Source organism: Hypomesus nipponensis, chromosome 23 (assembly GCF_054491055.1).
Source record: "Hypomesus nipponensis isolate SF chromosome 23, ASM5449105v1, whole genome shotgun sequence".
Lineage (NCBI taxonomy): Eukaryota > Metazoa > Chordata > Actinopteri > Osmeriformes > Osmeridae > Hypomesus > Hypomesus nipponensis.
The window spans coordinates 196,713-216,343 of record NC_140383.1 but is presented as its reverse complement, the minus strand read 5'-3'; the positions used below and the strand labels follow the sequence as shown (position 1 = coordinate 216,343).

The following is a 19,631-nucleotide window of genomic DNA, read 5'->3' as shown; positions in this document are numbered from 1 at the left end:
CTGCTTATGTCGGGAGGGAGCTTCGCACACCGCCTGCTCTAGTTTATGGGCAGCCGCCGGATACACCGAAGGCAGCGGCGAGTCCTGAATATGCCCAGCAGTTATGGGAGAGGTTGGAAGTGGCATATGGGTTCGCTAGGAAACAGGCAGCGGAGGAAGGAATGAGGCAGAAGAGAGCCTATGACCAACACACAATGGGGGCTCACTACCAAGGAGGGGACCTGGTGTATGACAGTCTAACAGGTTCGTCATTCTGGAGCAAGACCTCTGCCATGTAGCAGCTTTGAGAACTGCTTTAAACAACAACACGTTTCTACATTTCCCAATGTGTTGCAGTTGTTCATTTTCACAATATGAGGCCCATCACAAAAACAGACCACCACTAAACAGAGCTAGGGTTCAAAATCTCCTTATTTTGTGAATATTAAGCAAGCATGGTTTCCACACAGTTTGACAGTAAAGGCATCTATTGAGCTCTACGTCTCAGTTCTTATTTGGACCTAGTGATGCCTATTAGGAGGAATGACCTAGCCTGCAAAGCTAGACTAACAGGCCTGGGTGTGTGACCTAGCCTGCTAAACCAGGCTAACAGGCATGGGTGTGTGACCTAGCCTGCTAAGTTAGGCTAACAGGCCTGGGTGTGTGACCTAGCCTGCTAAACCAGGCTAACAGGCATGGGTGTGTGACCTAGCCTGCTAAACTAGGCTAACAGGCCTGGGTGTGTGACGCTGTCACAGCCACAAATATATAGGCTGTAAGCTGGGGAGGGGGAGCTCATTAGGAAGGCTCACACCTGCTATAGACAGATGTGTAGCTACGGACGACTACTCCACCGCTGCGGTCACGCTTAGTGACGCAGAGAGACGGGCAGCCATGTGTTCACTATGAAAATGAGTGACAAGTTGAAATAATGCAGGAGTACATGGGGGAGGGGGGCTGGTGAAGGGAGGCAGGGGAAGGGATGCTGGGGGAGGGAGGCTGGGGCAGTCCTCACCTTGACGGAGGTCTCTGGCAGGTAGTGGGGGTTCCTCAGCTTGGTGGTGATGTAGAAGCGGAAGTCGGGGGAGTACTCGATGGTGGAGTCTCCGAGCCGGATGCAGATACTGCCGCCCTGCTTGAAGGTCTGCTTCAGCAGCAGAGGCTCCAGGATAGGGTCTAGATCCTCCCCGATGTTCTCCAGCAGCACTGGGCCAGACAGCATCACATCATCACATCAGAACATCACACACACCACCGGAGAAGACAGCCTCCCATCATCACATCAGAAAACATAGCACTGGGCGGCAAGACAACAACATCATCACATGATCACACATCATAGCACTGGGTCACAGCACAACCACGGCATTAATAACCACGAGCCTCAGATATAGTGTGTCCTCGGCTGAGATTAAGGACACCCCTAATCTCATTAAAAAGTTGGAGCAAATGACTCTTCAGTTAACTCGTAGGGGAGTGGTGGTGGACTGATGGGGATCCTCTGGGTTCAAAGCAGGATGCCTTCCTGAGCTGTCCTGAGCTGTGCTGAGCTGTGCTGGGGGCATTTCATCAGACGGATTATACAACAAGGAAAAGGCTTCAATTCTATTCTAGACAAGGTTCATGCCGCAGGAATGACCGTTCACTTCATCTGTTTGACACGGTGAGGGTTATCATTAATAACCCACATCAGAGCATCAGACCCTGAGCGCATTGCATTAAGATTTCAGTGTGCAGTATCCAATCATAGGGCGATTACAGGATTAAAAAATGTTAGAATGCCAAAGTGTTTCTCAAGGTGCATTGTGCAGGATTTAAATATTTGACACAATGTAAACCCAGCTTAGCTGCTGGTCCGCGTGACACAGCTCTCACTGTCAGAGACCTTCAAGTGACTCAGACAAACTTTTATGCATGCTGGCCCGTAAGAATATCACCTTTTAAGTCTGGAGGATAACTGGCTTGAATGGCTGTCTTGTATGTTATTGACAATTTGCTTAGGATTCAATGGAGTTTGCTTCAACAGAGGTAAAGTAAGGCTTTGATAGAGCGCTAAAGGATAATAACTTTAGAAAACCTGGCAAAGACTACAACACACAGAGGTATGTGGCACAGCACAGCACTCTGTCTCCTCTCTACCTCTCCCTCTATATCATCTGCCTCTCAATCTCTCTCCCTCTCTCTCTCTTCTCTTTATCACCCCCCCTCCCCCTCCCTCCCCCTCCCCCCCCCCTCTCTCTCTCTCTCTCTCTCTCAAGAGAGGTTTGTTCCCTGCAAGGACACACTGCTTGCTGAAACACTGTCCTTGGTGTATTGTAAACATCAGTGATATTACACAATTCAGTTTGGCCTGTAGTTGTCATGTCCTTATACTCTCACTATAATTCTCTTCCATCTGTCTTTCTTCTGCAGTTCACTGCCGAAACGAGAGGCATTGTATTTTGTGAGGAAAAAGGAAGGCAGTGGCTTTGGATGTTGAGAGGATTTATATAAACTAAAAGGAGGGTTTGTGTGAAGCAGCTACACAGTGGATGGATACAGAGGACAAATGGTCAAGTCTGTACGACAGCAGGGAGGGACTGAGGGACTGTGGTTCTACTTCACTGCACTCCAACTTTGTGTCCAGGGGGAGGGAACTGAACAAAGACAGAAAAAAAAAAAAAAACACCATGCTATCTGAGAGAATTCTGTCCATGCACAGATAAGCGTTTCCACTGGGATTTTTTTTTTTTTTCTTCAAACATACTTATTATGAGTTTGATTTGATGTGGAGTGTAGTCTCATCCCTAGTCCTTGGAGTGCACATGTGGGCATGAGAGGAAAGGCCTTACTGCTTATATGTGTTCCTCAAGCACTTTTCCTTATAACAAAATACACACAGAAAATACAGTAACGCAGAAAGCCATGTTCACTCGCTAGATCACAGGACTGTCCTGGTGGTGAAGGGCGCCCTCTTCAGTAGACCAGGGGTAATGCTACTACGGCGGGTCAGCGCTCCCCAGATGCTATTCAACAGGGCTGAGGAGGGTCAGCTGTTCCATGGGGACACCACACTCACACACACACGCATCCACACGCAAGCACACGCGCACACAGGCACACACACACACACACACTCTTACCAGGATTGCCAAACTGAATGCAGTTCTCAAGAGTACGAACAAAGTCAGCGTCGCTCAGTTTGATGATGTGCAGGCTGTTGGCCTTCTCCATGTTCTTCACCCACCTATTGGCCTGGCCCTGGGGGTCAATCATGAGGGGCCACCTTCTGGCGTTGCTGCACACACACAGTTACAGCACACACACAAAGTTACAGCACACACGCAGTTACAGCACGCACACACAGTTACAGCACACACACAGTTACAGCACGCACACACAGTTACAGCACACACACAGTTACAGCACGCACACACAGTTACATCACTAACACAGACACACACAGTTACAGCACACATGCACACACAGTTACAGTACACACACACACACACACACACACAGTTACAGTACACACACACAGTTACAGCACATATACAAACAGTTCCAGGAGGAAGATTAGGTCTGGTCGGCTCTCAGGCTTAAGCACACAGTCACTTCTTATGTAAAAGTATATATAATATATAACATGACATACAGTGAAGACAGATATGTAGTGCAACATAAGGTAAATGCATTTGCATGTATACATATCTGAAAATGAACATATGCACCAAAAGCTTATTAATGTTATGTTAGAATAGAAGGGTCTCGGCCCTGCTTTGTCAGATGGTGTTAATAGTATTTAATAAGTTTATTCATCCACTTAGGGAAAAACTCCATATCTTGGAGCCTTTCGGAATGGAACTGTTCCTACTGGTGCAGTATGCGATACTAGTTTACTCACATCTGGAAAATCCACTTTTGACAAGAAATCCCAAAGGGTGGGATGTGCTTGATCGCTGGATCAACACCCAGCCCTTCTCACAGTGCTCCAAGCGGTTTAAGTTTGAATGACATCTGTGGCTGTAGGGTTAGGGTGCTTACGAGATGATGATGCCGTTGTCTATGGAGAAGGTGTCTGAAGGCAGCCCAGCAATGGTCCAGGAGCGGATCTTCACAGGGTCTCCCAGGGAGCTCATCAGGGACATGTTGCTGGAGCAGGGGATATCTCTGCTCTTACACAGAGCCATCCACTCCTGGGTCTGGCTCTGGACAACCACACACAGGTTACACACACTGCCCTTCACAAGTACACACACAGGTTACACACACTGCCCTTCACAAGTACACACACACAGCTTACACACACTGCCCTACGCAAGTACACACACACACAGGTTACACACACTGCCCTACACAGGTACACACACACAGGTTACACACACTGCCCTACACAAGTACACACACACAGGTTACACACACTGCCCCTACACAGGTACACAGTCACAAGTACACACACACAGGTGGTATGCACACCCTCAGCACTGCAGGTATCATTGCAGATAGTGATTGAGAACATTAAAATAATTCATTTTTTTGTTCATTATTCTGTTGTGTTACAGTTACAGTGTTTCAACTGTAACTGGGTTTTGATCAGTGTCATCTATATTTCATCAACAGGCCATATTTGTTGTTGAAAATAGAGCAGTGAGGGGAGCTGAGTGCATCATTCAGAGAGGCAGACTTTAATGTGGGTTTCCTTTGAGCAACAGAAAATCTAACTAGTTTAAATATTTAGAATATCAAGCATCCTCACTTATTTGTCACATCAAAGGACTCAATCTCATTGATGGTGACTGCTTCTGACAGACCCACATAAGCATGTGCATAGGCACACATACACTCAAGTGAAATACATTCATATGCGTGTTCAATACATACATATATGCTCATGCATCAATGTTTCTATATATCCTGTATTTCCCCTACAGTCCTTAGTTAATGTTGCTGGAATATCCAACAAAAATACAATAAAGGCTAAGGCTACACCTCTCTTGACCAGCCTATTAGACTCTTCAGATCCATGCCCCAGTATGTACCTGTCTGTAGCTGGAGGTGAAGGCCCCCAGGTAGGCCACGATGGCAGCTGAGATAAGGATGTTCCCGGTCAGGTTCTTGTAGAGCTCTCCTAGGTTGAAGGCCGTCTCGCTCCAGCGAGTCTTCTCCCCGCCCAGGCCGCCAATCAGCTGCTCCGCTCTCTCCAGCTTCCTGCTGCACATCTCCACCTGCAGGAACAAACAGATGACTAACAAACCAGAGAGCTGTACCTTCAAGGAGAGTAGGGGGAAGTAGGAGGGAAAAATAAACAAAACCTTTCTACCCTTTTTCCGCTGAAAGAAAGGGTTTCTTTCAGAACAGACTTCACAAGTCAACTTTTTCATGGGCCTACAACGCCTGCAAGTCTTTGAACACCCACATAAAAGTATCATCAAGCTTCTATGGGTTATCCCAGGTTATGGAGGTAGATGGAAATCCTTATCAACACACACACTCAGTCAACTGAACTTTCCCGGATGAAAAACAACCAAATGGGACAGTTGTGAAATTGTATGAGGAATTCAGCGTGGTATAGAGAGAGAGAGGAAAGAGAACCCTGATGTTCTCATCCTTCAACAGCAGCACATCAGACAAGCTGGGATGGATGCATGAGGGAGACATGGAGAAGACATGAAGGGAAGAGACTTGGGACGGAGAGGTAGAAAATAAGCATTTTCTACAAAGTTACAAGAACTGAAAAAAAAAACATCAAAGCCTAAAGAGACTGTAAACAAATAGCACAGAGAAGAGGGGGGGGAGCAGACTAATATAGGTTTGGCCAGAGGCAGAATTTGTAATTCTGCAAAATTTGCTATTTTAAAACAATATACTCTAGTGAAGACTTATGGTATTTAGTCAGTGCTGCTTCTTGAGTTAAACGTATCAGAGCGATCTGCCATCTGACACAGGTACCGAAAAACATGATTTGTGACTTTAAGAATGAAACTCTTCAAAGTGAACCTGTTGACACCGAATAAACAGCAATGAATCTTTAAAATCCAGACTTGGAACAGAAAAAGTTCACACCCCTAAAAGGAAGAGCAAAGAGCTCAGCTTCAGCTGTCTGAACGTCGTCGTCGTCGTCATCTACCGCTTGTCCGGGGATCGGGTCGCGGGGGCAACGACCTAAGCAGGGAGGCCCAGGCTTCCCTCTCCCCGGCCACTTCCACCACCTCTTCCTGGGGGACCCCGAGGCGTTCCCAGGCCAGCCGAGTGACATAGTCCCTCCAGCGTGTCCTGGGTCTTCCCCGGGGCCTCTTCCCAGTGGGACGTGCCCGGAACACCTCACCAGGGAGGCATCCAGGAGGCATCCTAATCAGATGCCCGAGCCACCTCAGCTGGCTCCTCTCGACGCGGAGGAGCAGCGGTTCTACTCTGAGCCCCTCCCGGATGACCGAGCTTCTCACCCTATCTCTAAGGGAGAGCCCGGACACCCTGCGGAGAAAGCTCATTTCGGCCGCTTGTATTCGCGATCTCGTTCTTTCGGTCACTACCCATAGTTCGTGACCATAGGTGAGGGTAGGAACGTAGATCGACTGGTAAATAGAGAGCTTCGCCTTTCGACTCAGCTCCTTCTTCACCACGACGGACCGATGCAGAGCCCGCATCACTGCGGACGCCGCACCGATCCGCCTGTCGACCTCGCGCTCCATTCTTCCCTCACTCGTGAACAAGACCCTGAGATACTTGAACTCCTCCACTTGGTTCAGGATCTCCTCCCCGACCCGGAGATGGCACTCCACCCTTTTCCGGTCGATAACCATGGCCTCAGATTTGGAGGTGCTGATTCGCATCCCAGCCGCTTCACATTCGGTTGCGAACCACTCCAGTGAGAGCTGAAGGTCACGGCCCGATGAAGCCAACAGGACCACATCATCTGCAAAAAGCAGCGACCCAATCCTTAGGTCACCAAACCGGACCCCCTCAACACCCTGGCTACGCCTCGAAATTCTGTCCATATAGGTAATGAACAGAATCGGTGACATAGGGCAGCCCTGGCGGAGTCCAACCCTCACCGGAAACAAGTTCGACTTACTACCGGCAATGCGGACCAAACTCTGGCACCGGTCGTACAGGGACCGGACAGCCCCGATCAGGGAATCCGGTACCCCGTACTCTCGGAGCACCCCCCACATGAGCCCCCGAGGGACACGGTCGAACGCCTTTTCCAAATCCACAAAACATGTGTAGACTGGTTGGGCGAACTCCCATGTACCCTCCAGGACTCCACGGAGGGTATAGAGCTGGTCCACTGTTCCACGGCCAGGACGAAAACCACATTGCTCCTCCTGAATCCGAGGTTCGACAATCCGGCGGACCCTCCTCTCCAGGACCCCTGAATAGACTTTCCCAGGGAGGCTGAGGAGTGTGATCCCCCTAAAGTTGGAGCACACCCTCCGGTCCCCCTTTTTAAAGAGGGGAACCACCACCCCGGTCTGCCAGTCCAGAGGCACTGTCCCCAATGTCCACGCGATGTTGCAGAGTCGTGTCAACCAAGACAGCCCTACAACATCCAGAGCCTTAAGGAACTCCAGGCGGACCTCGTCCACCCCAGGGGCCCTGTCACCGCGGAGCTTTTCAACCACCTCGGCGACCTCGGCCCCAGAGATAGAAGGGCCCCCCCCGATGTCCCCAGACTCTGCCTCCACGTCGGAAAGCGTGTTGGTGGAATTAAGGAGGTCTTCAAAGTATTCCTTCCACCGATCCACCGATAGTCGGCCTCGCCTCGACGCACAGCACGGGCTCCGGAACCAGTCTCCTTGAGAGGGGCTGGACTCTCTTCCACTCTGGAGTTGGACCATCGGTGGAAGGAATACTTTGAAGACCTCCTTAATTCCACCAACACGCTTTCCGACGTGGAGGCAGAGTCTGGGGACATTGGGGGGGGGAACCGCCAGAGCCGCGTTCCGCTTGGCCTGCCGGTACACATCAGCTGCCTCAGGAGTCCTACCAGCCAATAAAGCCCGATAGGCCTCCTTCTTCAGCTTGACGGCATCCCTCACCTCCGGAGTTCACCACCGGGTCCGAGGGTTACCGCCGCGACATGCACCGACCGCCTTGCGGCCGCAGCTCCGGTCAGCCGCTTCAACAATGGAGGCCCGGAACATGGCCCATTCGGACTCAATGTCCCCGGCCCCCCCCGAGACATGATCGAAGCTCTCCCGGAGGTGGGAGTTGAAGCTCCTTCTGACAGAGGGTTCCGCCAGCCGTTCCCAGCAGACCCTCACATTACGTTTGGGCCTGCCAGGCCTGACCGGCGTCCTCCCCCACCATCGGAGCCAACTCACCACCAGGTGGTGATCAGTTGACAGCTCCGCCCCTCTCCTCACCCGAGTGTCCAAGACATGCGGCCTCAAGTCCGACGACACGACTACAAAGTCGATCATCGAACTGAGACCTCGGGTGTCCTGGTGCCAGGTGCACATATGGACACCCTTATGCTTGAACATGGTGTTCGTTATGGACAAGCCGTGTTTAGCACAGAAGTCCAACAACAGAACACCACTCGGGTTCAGATCGGGGGGGCCGTTCCTCCCAATCACGCCCCTCCAGGTCTCACTGTCATTGCCCACATGAGCATTGAAGTCCCCCAGGAGGACGAGGGAATCCCCGGGAGGAGCGCTTTCCAGCACCCCCTCCAGAGACTCCAAAAAGGGTGGGTACTCTGAGCTGCCGTTTGGTGCATAAGCACAAACGACAGTGAGGACCCGTCCCCCCACCCGAAGGCGGAGGGAGGCTACCCTCTCATCCACCGGGGTGAACCCCAATGTACAGGCACCGAACCGAGGGGAAACAAGTATTCCCACCCCAGCTCGACGCCTCTCACCAAGGGCAACTCCAGAGTGGAAGAGAGTCCAGCCCCTCTCAAGGAGACTGGTTCCGGAGCCCGTGCTGTGCGTCGAGGCGAGGCCGACTATATCTAGCCGGAAACTCTCTACCTCGCGCACCAGCTCAGGCTCCTTTCCCGCCAGCGAGGTGACGTTCCACGTCCCTAAAGCTAGCTTCTGCAGCCGAGGATCGGACCGCCAAGGCCCCCGCCTTCGGCCGCCGCCCGTCTCACACTGCACCCGACCCCCATGACCCCTCCTGCGGATGGTGAGCCCACTGGAAGAGGATCCCACGTTGTCTCTTCGGGCTGTGCCCGACCGGGCCCCATGGGAAAAGGCCCGGCCACCAGGCGCTCGCCATCGAGCCCCACCCCCGGGCCTGGCTCCAGGGGGGGGCCCCGGTGACCCGCTTCCGGGCAGGGGCAACTGAGAACCATTGTTGTGTTTCTTCATGGTTGGTTTTTTTGAGCCACGCTTTGTCTGGTCTTTCACCTGGAACCTGTTTGCCTTGGGAGACCCTACCAGGGGCATAAAGCCCCCGACAACATAGCTTCCAGGATCACTAGGACACGCAAACCCCTCCACCGCGGTAAGGTGGTGACTCATGGAGGGGGCTGTCTGAACGATGCAAAGCAATTCAACAGCAACCCAAATTTTCTGTTAATGCTGTAAAAGTGTGCAAGATAAGTAGCAGAATAACCTAGTTAGATGGTCAGAACCACAGGGCCCCTCCCCGGTTCCGCCCCTCCCCGGGGCTGGCCCTCCCCGGTTCCGTCCCTCCCTGACCTGGTTCTCCAGGCTGGCTTTCTTGCTCTTGTTGGTCTCCAGGGTGGACTGCAGCTTGGCCAGTTTATCCTGGACCTCCTTGAGGGCCGCCTGTTTCTTGCGCAGGCTGTCCATAGCCACCTTCAGCTCTCCCTCAGCCTGGGCCAGCTTCTCCTTCTTTGGGGCCACCACCTTGGCCACCCTGCAGAGGACAGCAGGAGTCAAATCACTGTACATCTGATTCATGCAAACTCTTCCTAAGTATTGCTTGAATCCCAATGTTAGACCCCCGAATCTTGCCGAAATGTTTATTATTTCTATGAGCAGGACCGTGTGAACGTACTTGTCGTAAGACTCCATGGCGCGGACCCACTTACACAGGCCCTCGGCGGCGGTGGATGCTGTGCGGATCTTCTCTGGGACAAAGTCTGGGTTGGTGATGTACTTCTGCCGGATGATGGCGATGAGGTTGGCTGGGATGTTGTCCTTGTCATACTCGTGAAGGCTCTGGAGGAACTTCATGTCTCCCAGCAGCTTCTTGGCAGGACCCCAGTAGTCCTCCACCTTCTTGCCGGAGCCAGAGGGGTCTGGAACTCTGTCAGGCTTCAGCCCCTTCAGGATGCAGATGGTCTCCATCACCAGCTTCACAGCCGGGGGAGGGCTCTTCATGGACTTCACCACTGTGATGTCCTGGACGGAGGGACAGAAGGAAGAAAATGGGAACACTTAAACCTGATATTAAGGAACTATTAGGGCCAACCCTCTATGGACACAATGAAGCTTGAGTCTCCATTGGCTAGAACATTTTTTATTTTACTCGCCAGACTTTTTACATGAAATGCATGAACAATGCAAGTACATTATCTGTCTGAATTATTCTTTATGTTGCATATGGATGTAATCTGCCATTTTTTAGCAAATGGCTTTCTCTTTCTACTTGACTTCAGCCACCTCTATAGTGCCGACAATGGTTCATAGGCCTACAGCCAAGCTTCTGTTGAAATAAGCCTGATCTGAGCCCTGAAATGAGCCTTCTGTTGAAATAAGGATCAGGTCTAAAGGGCGTGAGGATGTGAGACTGCTTCGGACATCTGATTTGATTCTCTTTTGGTCACTGAAGGCCCTTTCGCAGTTGGCTGAGCTGATTAGCAGAGCAATAATAATCTGAACAAGGAACAGTAATCTTAAATTGTCTTGATAACAAAGTATTGCGTATTGCTTAAATGCTTAAAAAGTATTAAGCATTTTCTGCTCAGACTGGAATTGTAGCTAGCTTTTTTGCATCCATCTCTGTGCATTACGAGTGCCGTAAAAATCTGGTCAATCTTTTTGTGAGACAAAGCGACAGAGGCAGTGTAGCGCTTTACCTTCCCTAGCGACAAAAAATCTAGTGACGAGCGTCAAATCTAGCGACTTTCCGTTACTTTGGCAATCTCCGTTTTCATTCTTGAGCAGCAACAAAATAACTAATTGCATGTCTGTTGTCATAGCAGCCAATCATGTTAACTCGCAGTCAAGCGACAGTGCGTCATTGAAATCTGCGCTCAATTTATTATTTGCCTCTAACTCGGTCACAAGCGAGTGAAATCGAACAATTTACTATCCATTGGCTAATTAAAGATCACTTTTAGTCGCCCAGCATAAAATTTGGTCGCATACGCAAGTGATTTACTAGCATTTTAGAGGGTTGTATGGGGGGGGGGGGGGGGGGGTGATGAGGCAGATGCAAGGCCAACAGTGTGATGAGGCAGATGCTAGGCCAGGCTGCCTCAGGCTGTGGACTGAGATGCTTGTGTGGCTCCCTACCTGGTTGGTCAGGGTGTCCAGGGCTGACAGGGCTGACTCCAGGATGGGCATGGCAATGGCCAGGTCAGCGTCACACTCGTCCTTGATGGCCTTGGCTGCCATGGCCTGCTGGTTAGCCACCGCCTCATCCACCTTCACCACCTTCTCTGTCTCGGCCACATCCACAGACTCGTGCTGGATCACCAGCATCATTTCGTCCACCTGCTTGCTGGCCACACGCAGCTCTGGCTGCAGGGCCTCCAGCTCCACCTGCATGCTGGCCACCTGGGATGCAGCCGACTCCAGCTTCTCCAGACCCACCTCGTAGCGCTGCTTCAGCTTGATCACCTCGCTGGGGGGGAGGATGGGGGAGAGAGGGAGGGGTGTGAAGCCATGTGGATGGAACGAGATTAGTAGGGAGGATGAAGGATGTTTAAAAGGATTGTGTCTAGTCGGTGGATCATCTTATCAAAGATTTCCTGGTGAAAGTTGAAGCCTTACAATCCCTGGTATTGCAGAGGTCAAAGAGGTGTAGAGAGGAGAGAAGGTGGAAGAGGTGTAGAGAGGAGAGAATGTGGAAGCTGCCATACGCTCTCTTGTTCTCCAGCAGGGTCCTGAAGGTGGAGATGAGCTCCAGGTAGGAAGTGGGCGTGACGTAGTTGTGGCGCTGCAGCTCCGACAGGAAGCGTTCCGACAGCGTGATGGTGGAGGTGTGGAAGCTCTTGCACATGTTGATGCACCCCTCCCGAGACTCGTCCGTCATCTCCACGTCCTCCAGGAAGCGGGAGGCCACAGCCTGCAGCGCGTCCTCCGGCCAGCTCTGCAGGAGGCAGGACATCTTCACCTACACTTTCTACAACTCTGCACACACTTAACATCAGCCCTGTCTGCATTCTCCAAATGTCAGTAAAACTAAAACCCTTTAGAAGTGTTTAAATATGCATAACCTGTGTAAAAGTAATGTGAGGATGTACTGGATAGAGGAAAGAATCACTTGTGATTCGCCTATAATTTACAATACAATTTTCTATGGGCCATGGCTAAATTTTTTTGGAGAGGAGAGCAGCTCTGGCTGTGAAGAGGAGGAGGCTGAGACCTGAAACCAGTCGATGGTGCAGCAGTTGATGAGAGCAGGGAAGCGCCTCAGGCGGCTTCTGAAGGTGTCTCCGATGGGGCTCATGGCCAGCACCACGTGCAGCTGAGAGCGGCAGCGCTCCAGGAACATGTTGAACAGCGCCAGCGGGCTGCCGTCCGTCTGCTTGTCTCGCTCCCGCTGGCGGTCCAGCACACGCATTCGCTCACAGATCTCCTGCTTCTCGTCCACCGCAAACAGGTTGGGCACCTGAGGAGGAGGAGTGTTATAACATGATTAGGAAGAGACCAGCCCATCTAGAAACAGGCTATGTCCTTCCCAGGCTGATGCTGCTATTTAAATTTCACGAGACCCGTGTATTGGCATGAGCGGTGAGAACTTAAAGTGACTAAATTGGAGGTTAGTTCCATAGTTGATGATTATTCAGGACAGATACAGAGTAGCTGTGACGTCACATTGCAGCAGAACTATTGATGGTGCAAGTGCTCCAGCAGAACTAGTGATGGTGCAAGTGCTCCAGCAGAACTATTGATGGTGCAAGTGCTCCAGCAGAACTAGTGATGGTGCAAGTGCTCCAGCAGAACTATTGATGGTGCAAGTGCTCCAGCAGAACTATTGATGGTGCAAGTGCTCCAGCAGAACTAGTGATGGTGCAAGTGCTCCAGCAGAACTAGTGATGGTGCAAGTGCTCCAGCAGGACTAGTGATGTTGCAGGTGCTCCAGCATTACTAGTGATGGTGCAAGTGCTCCAGCAGGACTGGTGATTGTGCAAGTGCTCCAGCAGGACTAGTGATGGTGCAAGTGCTCCAGCAGGACAAGTGATGGTGCAAGTGCTCCAGCAGGACTAGTGATGTTGCAAGTGCTCCAGCAGAACTAGTGATGGTGCAAGTGCTCCAACAGAACTATTGATGGTGCAAGTGCTCCAGCAGAACTAGTGATGGTGCAAGTGCTCCAGCAGAACTAGTGATGGTGCAAGTGCTCCAGCAGGACTAGTGATGTTGCAAGTGCTCCAGCATTACTAGTGATGGTGCAAGTGCTCCAGCAGGACTGGTGATTGTGCAAGTGCTCCAGCAGGACTAGTGATGGTGCAAGTGCTCCAGCAGAACTAGTGATGGTGCAAGTGCTCCAGCAGGACTAGTGATGGTGCAAGTGCTCCAGCAGGACTAGTGATGGTGCAAGTGCTCCAGCAGACATGCTGGAGACCTGAGAGTGTCTTGATGCTGTTCTGCTGAAGCACTTGCACCATCACTAGTATACCCAGCGCAATTGACTTAGTCAACGACGCAAGTGTCATTCCTAGTTTGCACTCGACGCAAAGCCAACTTTTCCTTCCACAGACGCACGTCGAAATGACCTTGCGCTCCCGTGGGCGATTTATGGCGTGTTACATTTCTTCAATGATTATAAAAAGATTTTCATAAGAAAGGTCTATGTATGTGAACTTGATTTGTAACTGTGGCAATTTCCTCCCATGATTGTTTAACCGAAGCTAATTTGGTTAGGTTTCTTCTCCCATGCCCATCAGAATTCGGTTTATTTGCCATGTAGCCTATGTTACACAAATACGCGATTTACTGTGGCAGGAAGGTGCAAACAATAAACATATACGGGTATAAATTAAGTACAAAAGTACATTAGTTAAACTAATTCTAAGAACTAAACAATTTAAAAATATAACAATTGAAAAAATAAAATATATGTAAAAATAAGAATAATAATTTGAATGAGCAGCATGCGTGGGCAACTTAGTGCAATAAGAAAACTGCTCTGCCTTTCCCATACAATGTAATTTCTCTATCTTTTACGGCCCTGACGAGAACTGAATTGAACTGAGAACGGTCTCCTCGGCTGTGAACCGCTGGCGTGCGCCTGGCAAATCCACTGTTATAATAGCAATTCGCCATGGAACAAGCGCGCCTGCTCTTAAAGGGAATGTGAGATTATGCTCTGTTTGGTTTATAACGCGTTACGTCCAAACCACACCCATTAGTAATGTAGCTACTTCAGACCAATCTTTTTAGATTTGCCAGTGTTAAGCAGTGTGTGTGTGTATCCCTCCACCCACCTCTCCAGTGTTCAGCAGGTTACTGACGTCTTCCAGGAAGGACTCCTTCGTGATCTGTGTGTCGGTGAACAGGAAGACTCCGTGAGTCTCTCCCTGTGTCGACTTCCTCATAATCATCTTCAGGTCATCCCGCCACTCGGCCAGACCGTAGCTCTTGGAGATCTCCACCTGGAAGAGCTCCGCCTCCGCCATGTGGGCGGCCAGGCGGGTGAGGGACTGGCGGCCACTCCCTCCCACCCCCACCAGCAGGGCGTGGCCGCGGGGCTGCTTCAGCACGCGCGACACCCGGCACACGTGCTCGATGGCAAAGCGGAACAGCACTAGCTTCATGACGGCCTTGCTGATGTTGTTGTACTCGTCCAGGTGGGACTCAACCACCTGGCGCAGCTGCTGCAGATGCTGCACCTCGCGGTAGCTGCGGTCTTCTCCTTTGGGGTCGTGGAAGTCGCAGAACATGAGGCTGCGCAGGTCGTCCTCAGTGACGCGGCCGTCCTGGTCTTGGTCAAGGTGCTGAAACAGCTGGTGGAAGTCCTCCTTCAGGCAGCTGCCACACACCTGCTGCAGGTGGCTCACCATCCAGGCTCTGTCTGAGTCCTGCACCAGCCGGTCGTAGTACACCCTCTGAACCTAGAAGGGCAAAGGGGCAGAACACCAAGGTTAGGGTTAATCTGGTACTCAGTACAAAGTTGGTGCTGCTCACACAAAGTAAAGCTCAATTTTTGAATAACGAAGTTGAGAAACAATAGTAGTTTTAAGTATTGATATAAAACTGATGCATGACGTCTACACTTCAAAGAAAGAATTGAGTCACAAAGAAAAAGATTGAATGAAAACCAGAATGGTTTAAAGGTCAGTGTTCTATTTCTCTTTCATTAATATGGAAGAACTGAACTCACTATCATAGTCTGTGGCAGTGTTAGCCAGCTCAAATAAAGCTTGCTAATGCCAAAATAGAAAAATGCAGGGATACATAAACACACACACACACCTCGTGCACCCAGAGGCGTTTGATGTGGCTAGGCTGCTCTGCTGTCTCTGGCCGGGACAGACAGATGCCCTGGATGACGCGGGAGAAGTCTCGCAGGTTGAAAAGGTAATGAGACTTGGCGGGGGTGGGTAGCAGGTTCCTGGTGGCCTCCTGGTACACAGACATGGTGGCGTGAATGATCTGGGAGGTCAAGCTGGAGAATGGCTTGGGGAAGGAGAACCTGGACAAATACAACACAGAGCAGAGGTCTCTGTCCTGCTCTGGCCAGACTTGGACCTGCATTACACACACACCTGACCCTGCACTACACATCTGGACCTGCACTACACACCTGGACCTGTACTACACACCTGTACTACACACACACCTGGACCTGCACTACACACCTGGTCCTGTACTACAAACCTGGACCTGCACTACACACACACCTGGTCCTGTACTACACACCTGGACCTGCACTACAGACACACCTGGACCTGTACTACACACCTGGTCCTGCACTACACACACACCTGGTCCTGTACTACAAACCTGGACCTGCACTACACACACACCTGGACCTGTACTACACACCTGGACCTGTACTACACACCTGGTCCTGTACTACAGACACACCTGGTCCTGTACTACACACCTGGTCCTGCACTACAGACACACCTGGTCCTGTACTACACACCTGGTCCTGCACTACAGACACACCTGGACCTGTACTACACACCTGGACCTGTACTACACACCTGGTCCTGTACTACACACCTGGACCTGCACTACACACACACCTGGTCCAGTATTAGCAATAGTATTAGCTGGTGAAACAAGTCATAAAACTGGCATGGTGCCACTTTGCTATCAGAGAATGTCTATGTGTTGTTCCAGATCAGCCGGGGGGCTCAGATACGCTGCCTCCCTTTGTTGGCCACAAATGTACCATGACAATAGCTTCTTCATTTGCGGTCCTTAATAATGTGTAATTGTTGTGGAGGTTTAACTGATATCAGTGTTTCCTCTCAGATTTTTTTTAGCAGTGGGGGTAGGTCTGTCCAAACAAACTTATAAAATTTTGCAAAAACTATAGACTAATACAATAACAGGCTTAAATGAACTGACAACATACGTTATACGACTTACAGTTCTCAAGAACGAACACGCGCAATCTCAACTGCGCTGTGAAGCACGTCTGTGCTATTCTCCGACATGCACTCTAACAATCACGGCTGATAGACGGTCTAAAATTTTGCTCTATTTCTGATACCGTGGCAGCAGAAATTTAACCGTGGCGGGCTGCCACGGAAAAATCAACATAGCGGAAACACTGGATTTCAAAGTTCAAAATGTTTAAAATCTTTATGGGGACAAAAGCCACTGCCTAGTACACTAGACATCTGTAAACACACATCCACCCCCCTAGTACACTGGACATCTGTAAACACACATCCACCCCCCTAGTACACTGGACATCTGTAAACACACATCCACCCCCCTAGTACACTGGACATCTGTAAACACACATCCACCCCTCGAGTACACTGGACATCTGTAAACACACATCCACCCCCCTAGTACACTAGACATCTGTAAACACACATCCACCCCTCGAGTACACTAGACATCTGTAAACACACATCCACAAGTACTGCCTCCACCCAGCAGAGACAGGGCTGAGCATGAAGGCTCACCGTATGTTGAGGTGCCAGTCCAGAATTCGGGAGAAGATGGTGTACATGGTCTTCTCATCAAAGTCATTGATGGTCACCGTGTTGAAGTGTCGGAGGAAGCGAGGTGTGATGGGGTTCCTGCCTCCACCTAGAGACAGACAGGAAGCAAGAGAGGAGCTCTCTATCTCTGGCTCTCCATTCCTGTCACTGGGTCATCTTATCATCCACATCAATGGAAATAACATTCTATTATACTGTATATTTAAGTGTGTGTAAGCGTGTGTGCGTGTGTGAATAGGGAGGACGTACCAGGTGGGCCCATGGCACACATGATTTGGATGTCCACCAGTTGTATGGTGGAGCAGTCCCTGGTATCGTACCAGTTCCAGTGGTCCAGCCACTGGCGCAGTAGCTCCACAGGGGGCTGCGCCCCGTAGGTCTCCTTGGTCGGCATGTTCACATCATCCACAAACACCACCTGGGGAAACACCTCCTCTTAATTCCACCTCTTAACAGTTCCTCACCACCTCTTAATGCTTCCTCACAAAGCGAGGCCATCCCCTACCATTTCCTACCGTTCTCTTGCCCAGCGGGGGGCCATACATGCCCTTGCGCCTCTTGTCCAGCTTGGACATGATGATGCTCTGGGTCTGGGCTGCAGAGCTCTGAGCGGAGAAGTTGATGAGCAGGGGGCTGTACACATCCTTCCTCAGGCGGTTCAACAGGAAGTCCTGAGGGAAGGAGGAGTGGTTAGAGATGGCCTGGAAGTGATGCTTATAGACCAAATTTTTTTTTTGTAAACATTCGGAATGTGCGCGCAATGTGGTGGCAGAAAACCGGAAAAGGATAGCATTTATAATGGCAAAAGGACCAAACGGATCATAAAAATAGTTAGATTTAAAAGACCAAGACGGTCAAGGAGGACAGCCTTTAAGAGAGAAAGTGATTCCCAATTGATCTGTCACATCAGATTTTTGATTTCAGATTTTTGGGGTCACGAAAGTCTTGAAATTTGAGTGAGAATGTCGCCCGGTAGACCGCATTGTCTTAGGCGGCAGCCAGTCTCTTGTCTTGGTCGCGTCATGTCACAAAGTTCATAATTTTACAGTTCGGTCAATTCTATACCAATAGGTTTGCACCAAAAAAAGTCAAGCAGGGCATCTTTCAAGAGATATGGGAATTCTGCTTTTAGCCAGCTGATCCGATTATTTTTGTGATTTGTGTAAAACTGGCAATCTGAGTAAGACTGCGTCCCACGGCGTTATACTGTTTTGACGTTAGCCTCAGAGTCAGACTCAAGTTGCTCACTGGCACAATGGGATATTTCACTCCATTCTACACCAGAAACGTCAGGGAGGACTGGCCTTTGTAGATACGAGCCTGCTGAAGATAGCCAGCATCTCGGATTTCTTTAAACAAGCCTGTTTCATTCGACATTTGCCTGAGAAAGCAACCTCCTAGCCAGGCTAGTTTTGCCCGATCACTTAGTCAGGCTATTCGGGGTATATCGGGGTCAAGTGACTTTTGTGCATTGACAAGTGAAACGTAAATGTACTTGTCCAAAGGACAAGTACCTCAAAAGGTTAATGTCAAGCCCTGTAATCCAGTGGACAGAGATATATGATGACCTGATCGACACTCCAAGGGTATTATACACGGGAGAAGTTTGTCTTTTGCAACCGACATGCGCAATTGAGCCTGCCGACAGTCGTGTGACGTAGGGTGAAAATTGGTCTTTAGGACTCAGAGCCTTCTAAGATTGCATGTGTGCCACAGACCACAAGCATTAATGAGTATCGTTATGTGTCTAAACTGGTCAGTAAAGTGCTCTTCCTGGGTCCAGAGTATGAGATATGTGAATCTGTTGTTCTTTGTAGTTCAACACAGTTCTGATGACGTGCAGACTTGAGACCCACCCTCACAGGTACAGACACACATGCATGAACATGTGGAGGGTGAAGTGAACATCTCAATTAAACTTGCTCTATGGAGGTAACATGTTCATGTTCAAGAAAGTGTTCATACAGAGTAAATTAGAACACATGAACACGTTCTGTTCTTTGTCTGCTTGGTTACCAACAGGTCTGGTCAATGCAGGGAGCGCAAAGAGTTATAATGCGTTTCGTTATTTTTTTAACAAGCAGCATATTCGTTCAGCTGCATTTCCTTTCCCTGCTCTCGATCTGTCTCTCTGTCACTCACGCGTCTCACATACACACGCACACACAGTCAGAACGTCAGTACACGCTAGCAACGACGCTATGCAACGTCAGCGAGCCTTCAGCATTAGTAGGCTACCGTAGCTACAAGTCTAGGAAAGTTGAGGTGACGTTTCGCTAGGTACTAAAGAATTTATAATACATTACAGTACAATTCTAGAACTATAATCATTAGCTGTATCACGGGCATGGCACTATCTATAATCCCAGTTATTAATATTTGTGGCAACTTAATCACC

The 19,631-nt window shown here is 50.1% G+C and overlaps 1 protein-coding gene across 6 annotated transcripts in view; it reads right to left on the bottom strand.

Moving 5' to 3' along the window:
- The window catches only part of dnah7 (dynein, axonemal, heavy chain 7), a 90,303-nt gene that overhangs the window by 30,694 nt on the left and 39,978 nt on the right, over positions 1 to 19,631 (bottom strand). For all 6 annotated transcript variants that reach the window (XM_084688971.1, XM_084688973.1, XM_084688972.1 and 3 more), the window contains exons 37-50: positions 17,749 to 17,904; positions 17,483 to 17,651; positions 17,195 to 17,321; positions 15,519 to 15,738; positions 14,531 to 15,157; positions 12,469 to 12,714; positions 11,963 to 12,192; positions 11,394 to 11,724; positions 9,931 to 10,277; positions 9,609 to 9,789; positions 4,998 to 5,183; positions 4,003 to 4,166; positions 3,102 to 3,256; positions 995 to 1,185 (exon numbers count right to left, since the gene is read on the bottom strand). In XM_084688971.1, coding sequence (XP_084545097.1) covers positions 995 to 1,185; positions 3,102 to 3,256; positions 4,003 to 4,166; positions 4,998 to 5,183; positions 9,609 to 9,789; positions 9,931 to 10,277; positions 11,394 to 11,724; positions 11,963 to 12,192; positions 12,469 to 12,714; positions 14,531 to 15,157; positions 15,519 to 15,738; positions 17,195 to 17,321; positions 17,483 to 17,651; positions 17,749 to 17,904 — 3,330 coding nt within the window. The remainder of the gene's footprint in view (positions 1 to 994; positions 1,186 to 3,101; positions 3,257 to 4,002; positions 4,167 to 4,997; positions 5,184 to 9,608; positions 9,790 to 9,930; positions 10,278 to 11,393; positions 11,725 to 11,962; positions 12,193 to 12,468; positions 12,715 to 14,530; positions 15,158 to 15,518; positions 15,739 to 17,194; positions 17,322 to 17,482; positions 17,652 to 17,748; positions 17,905 to 19,631) is intronic.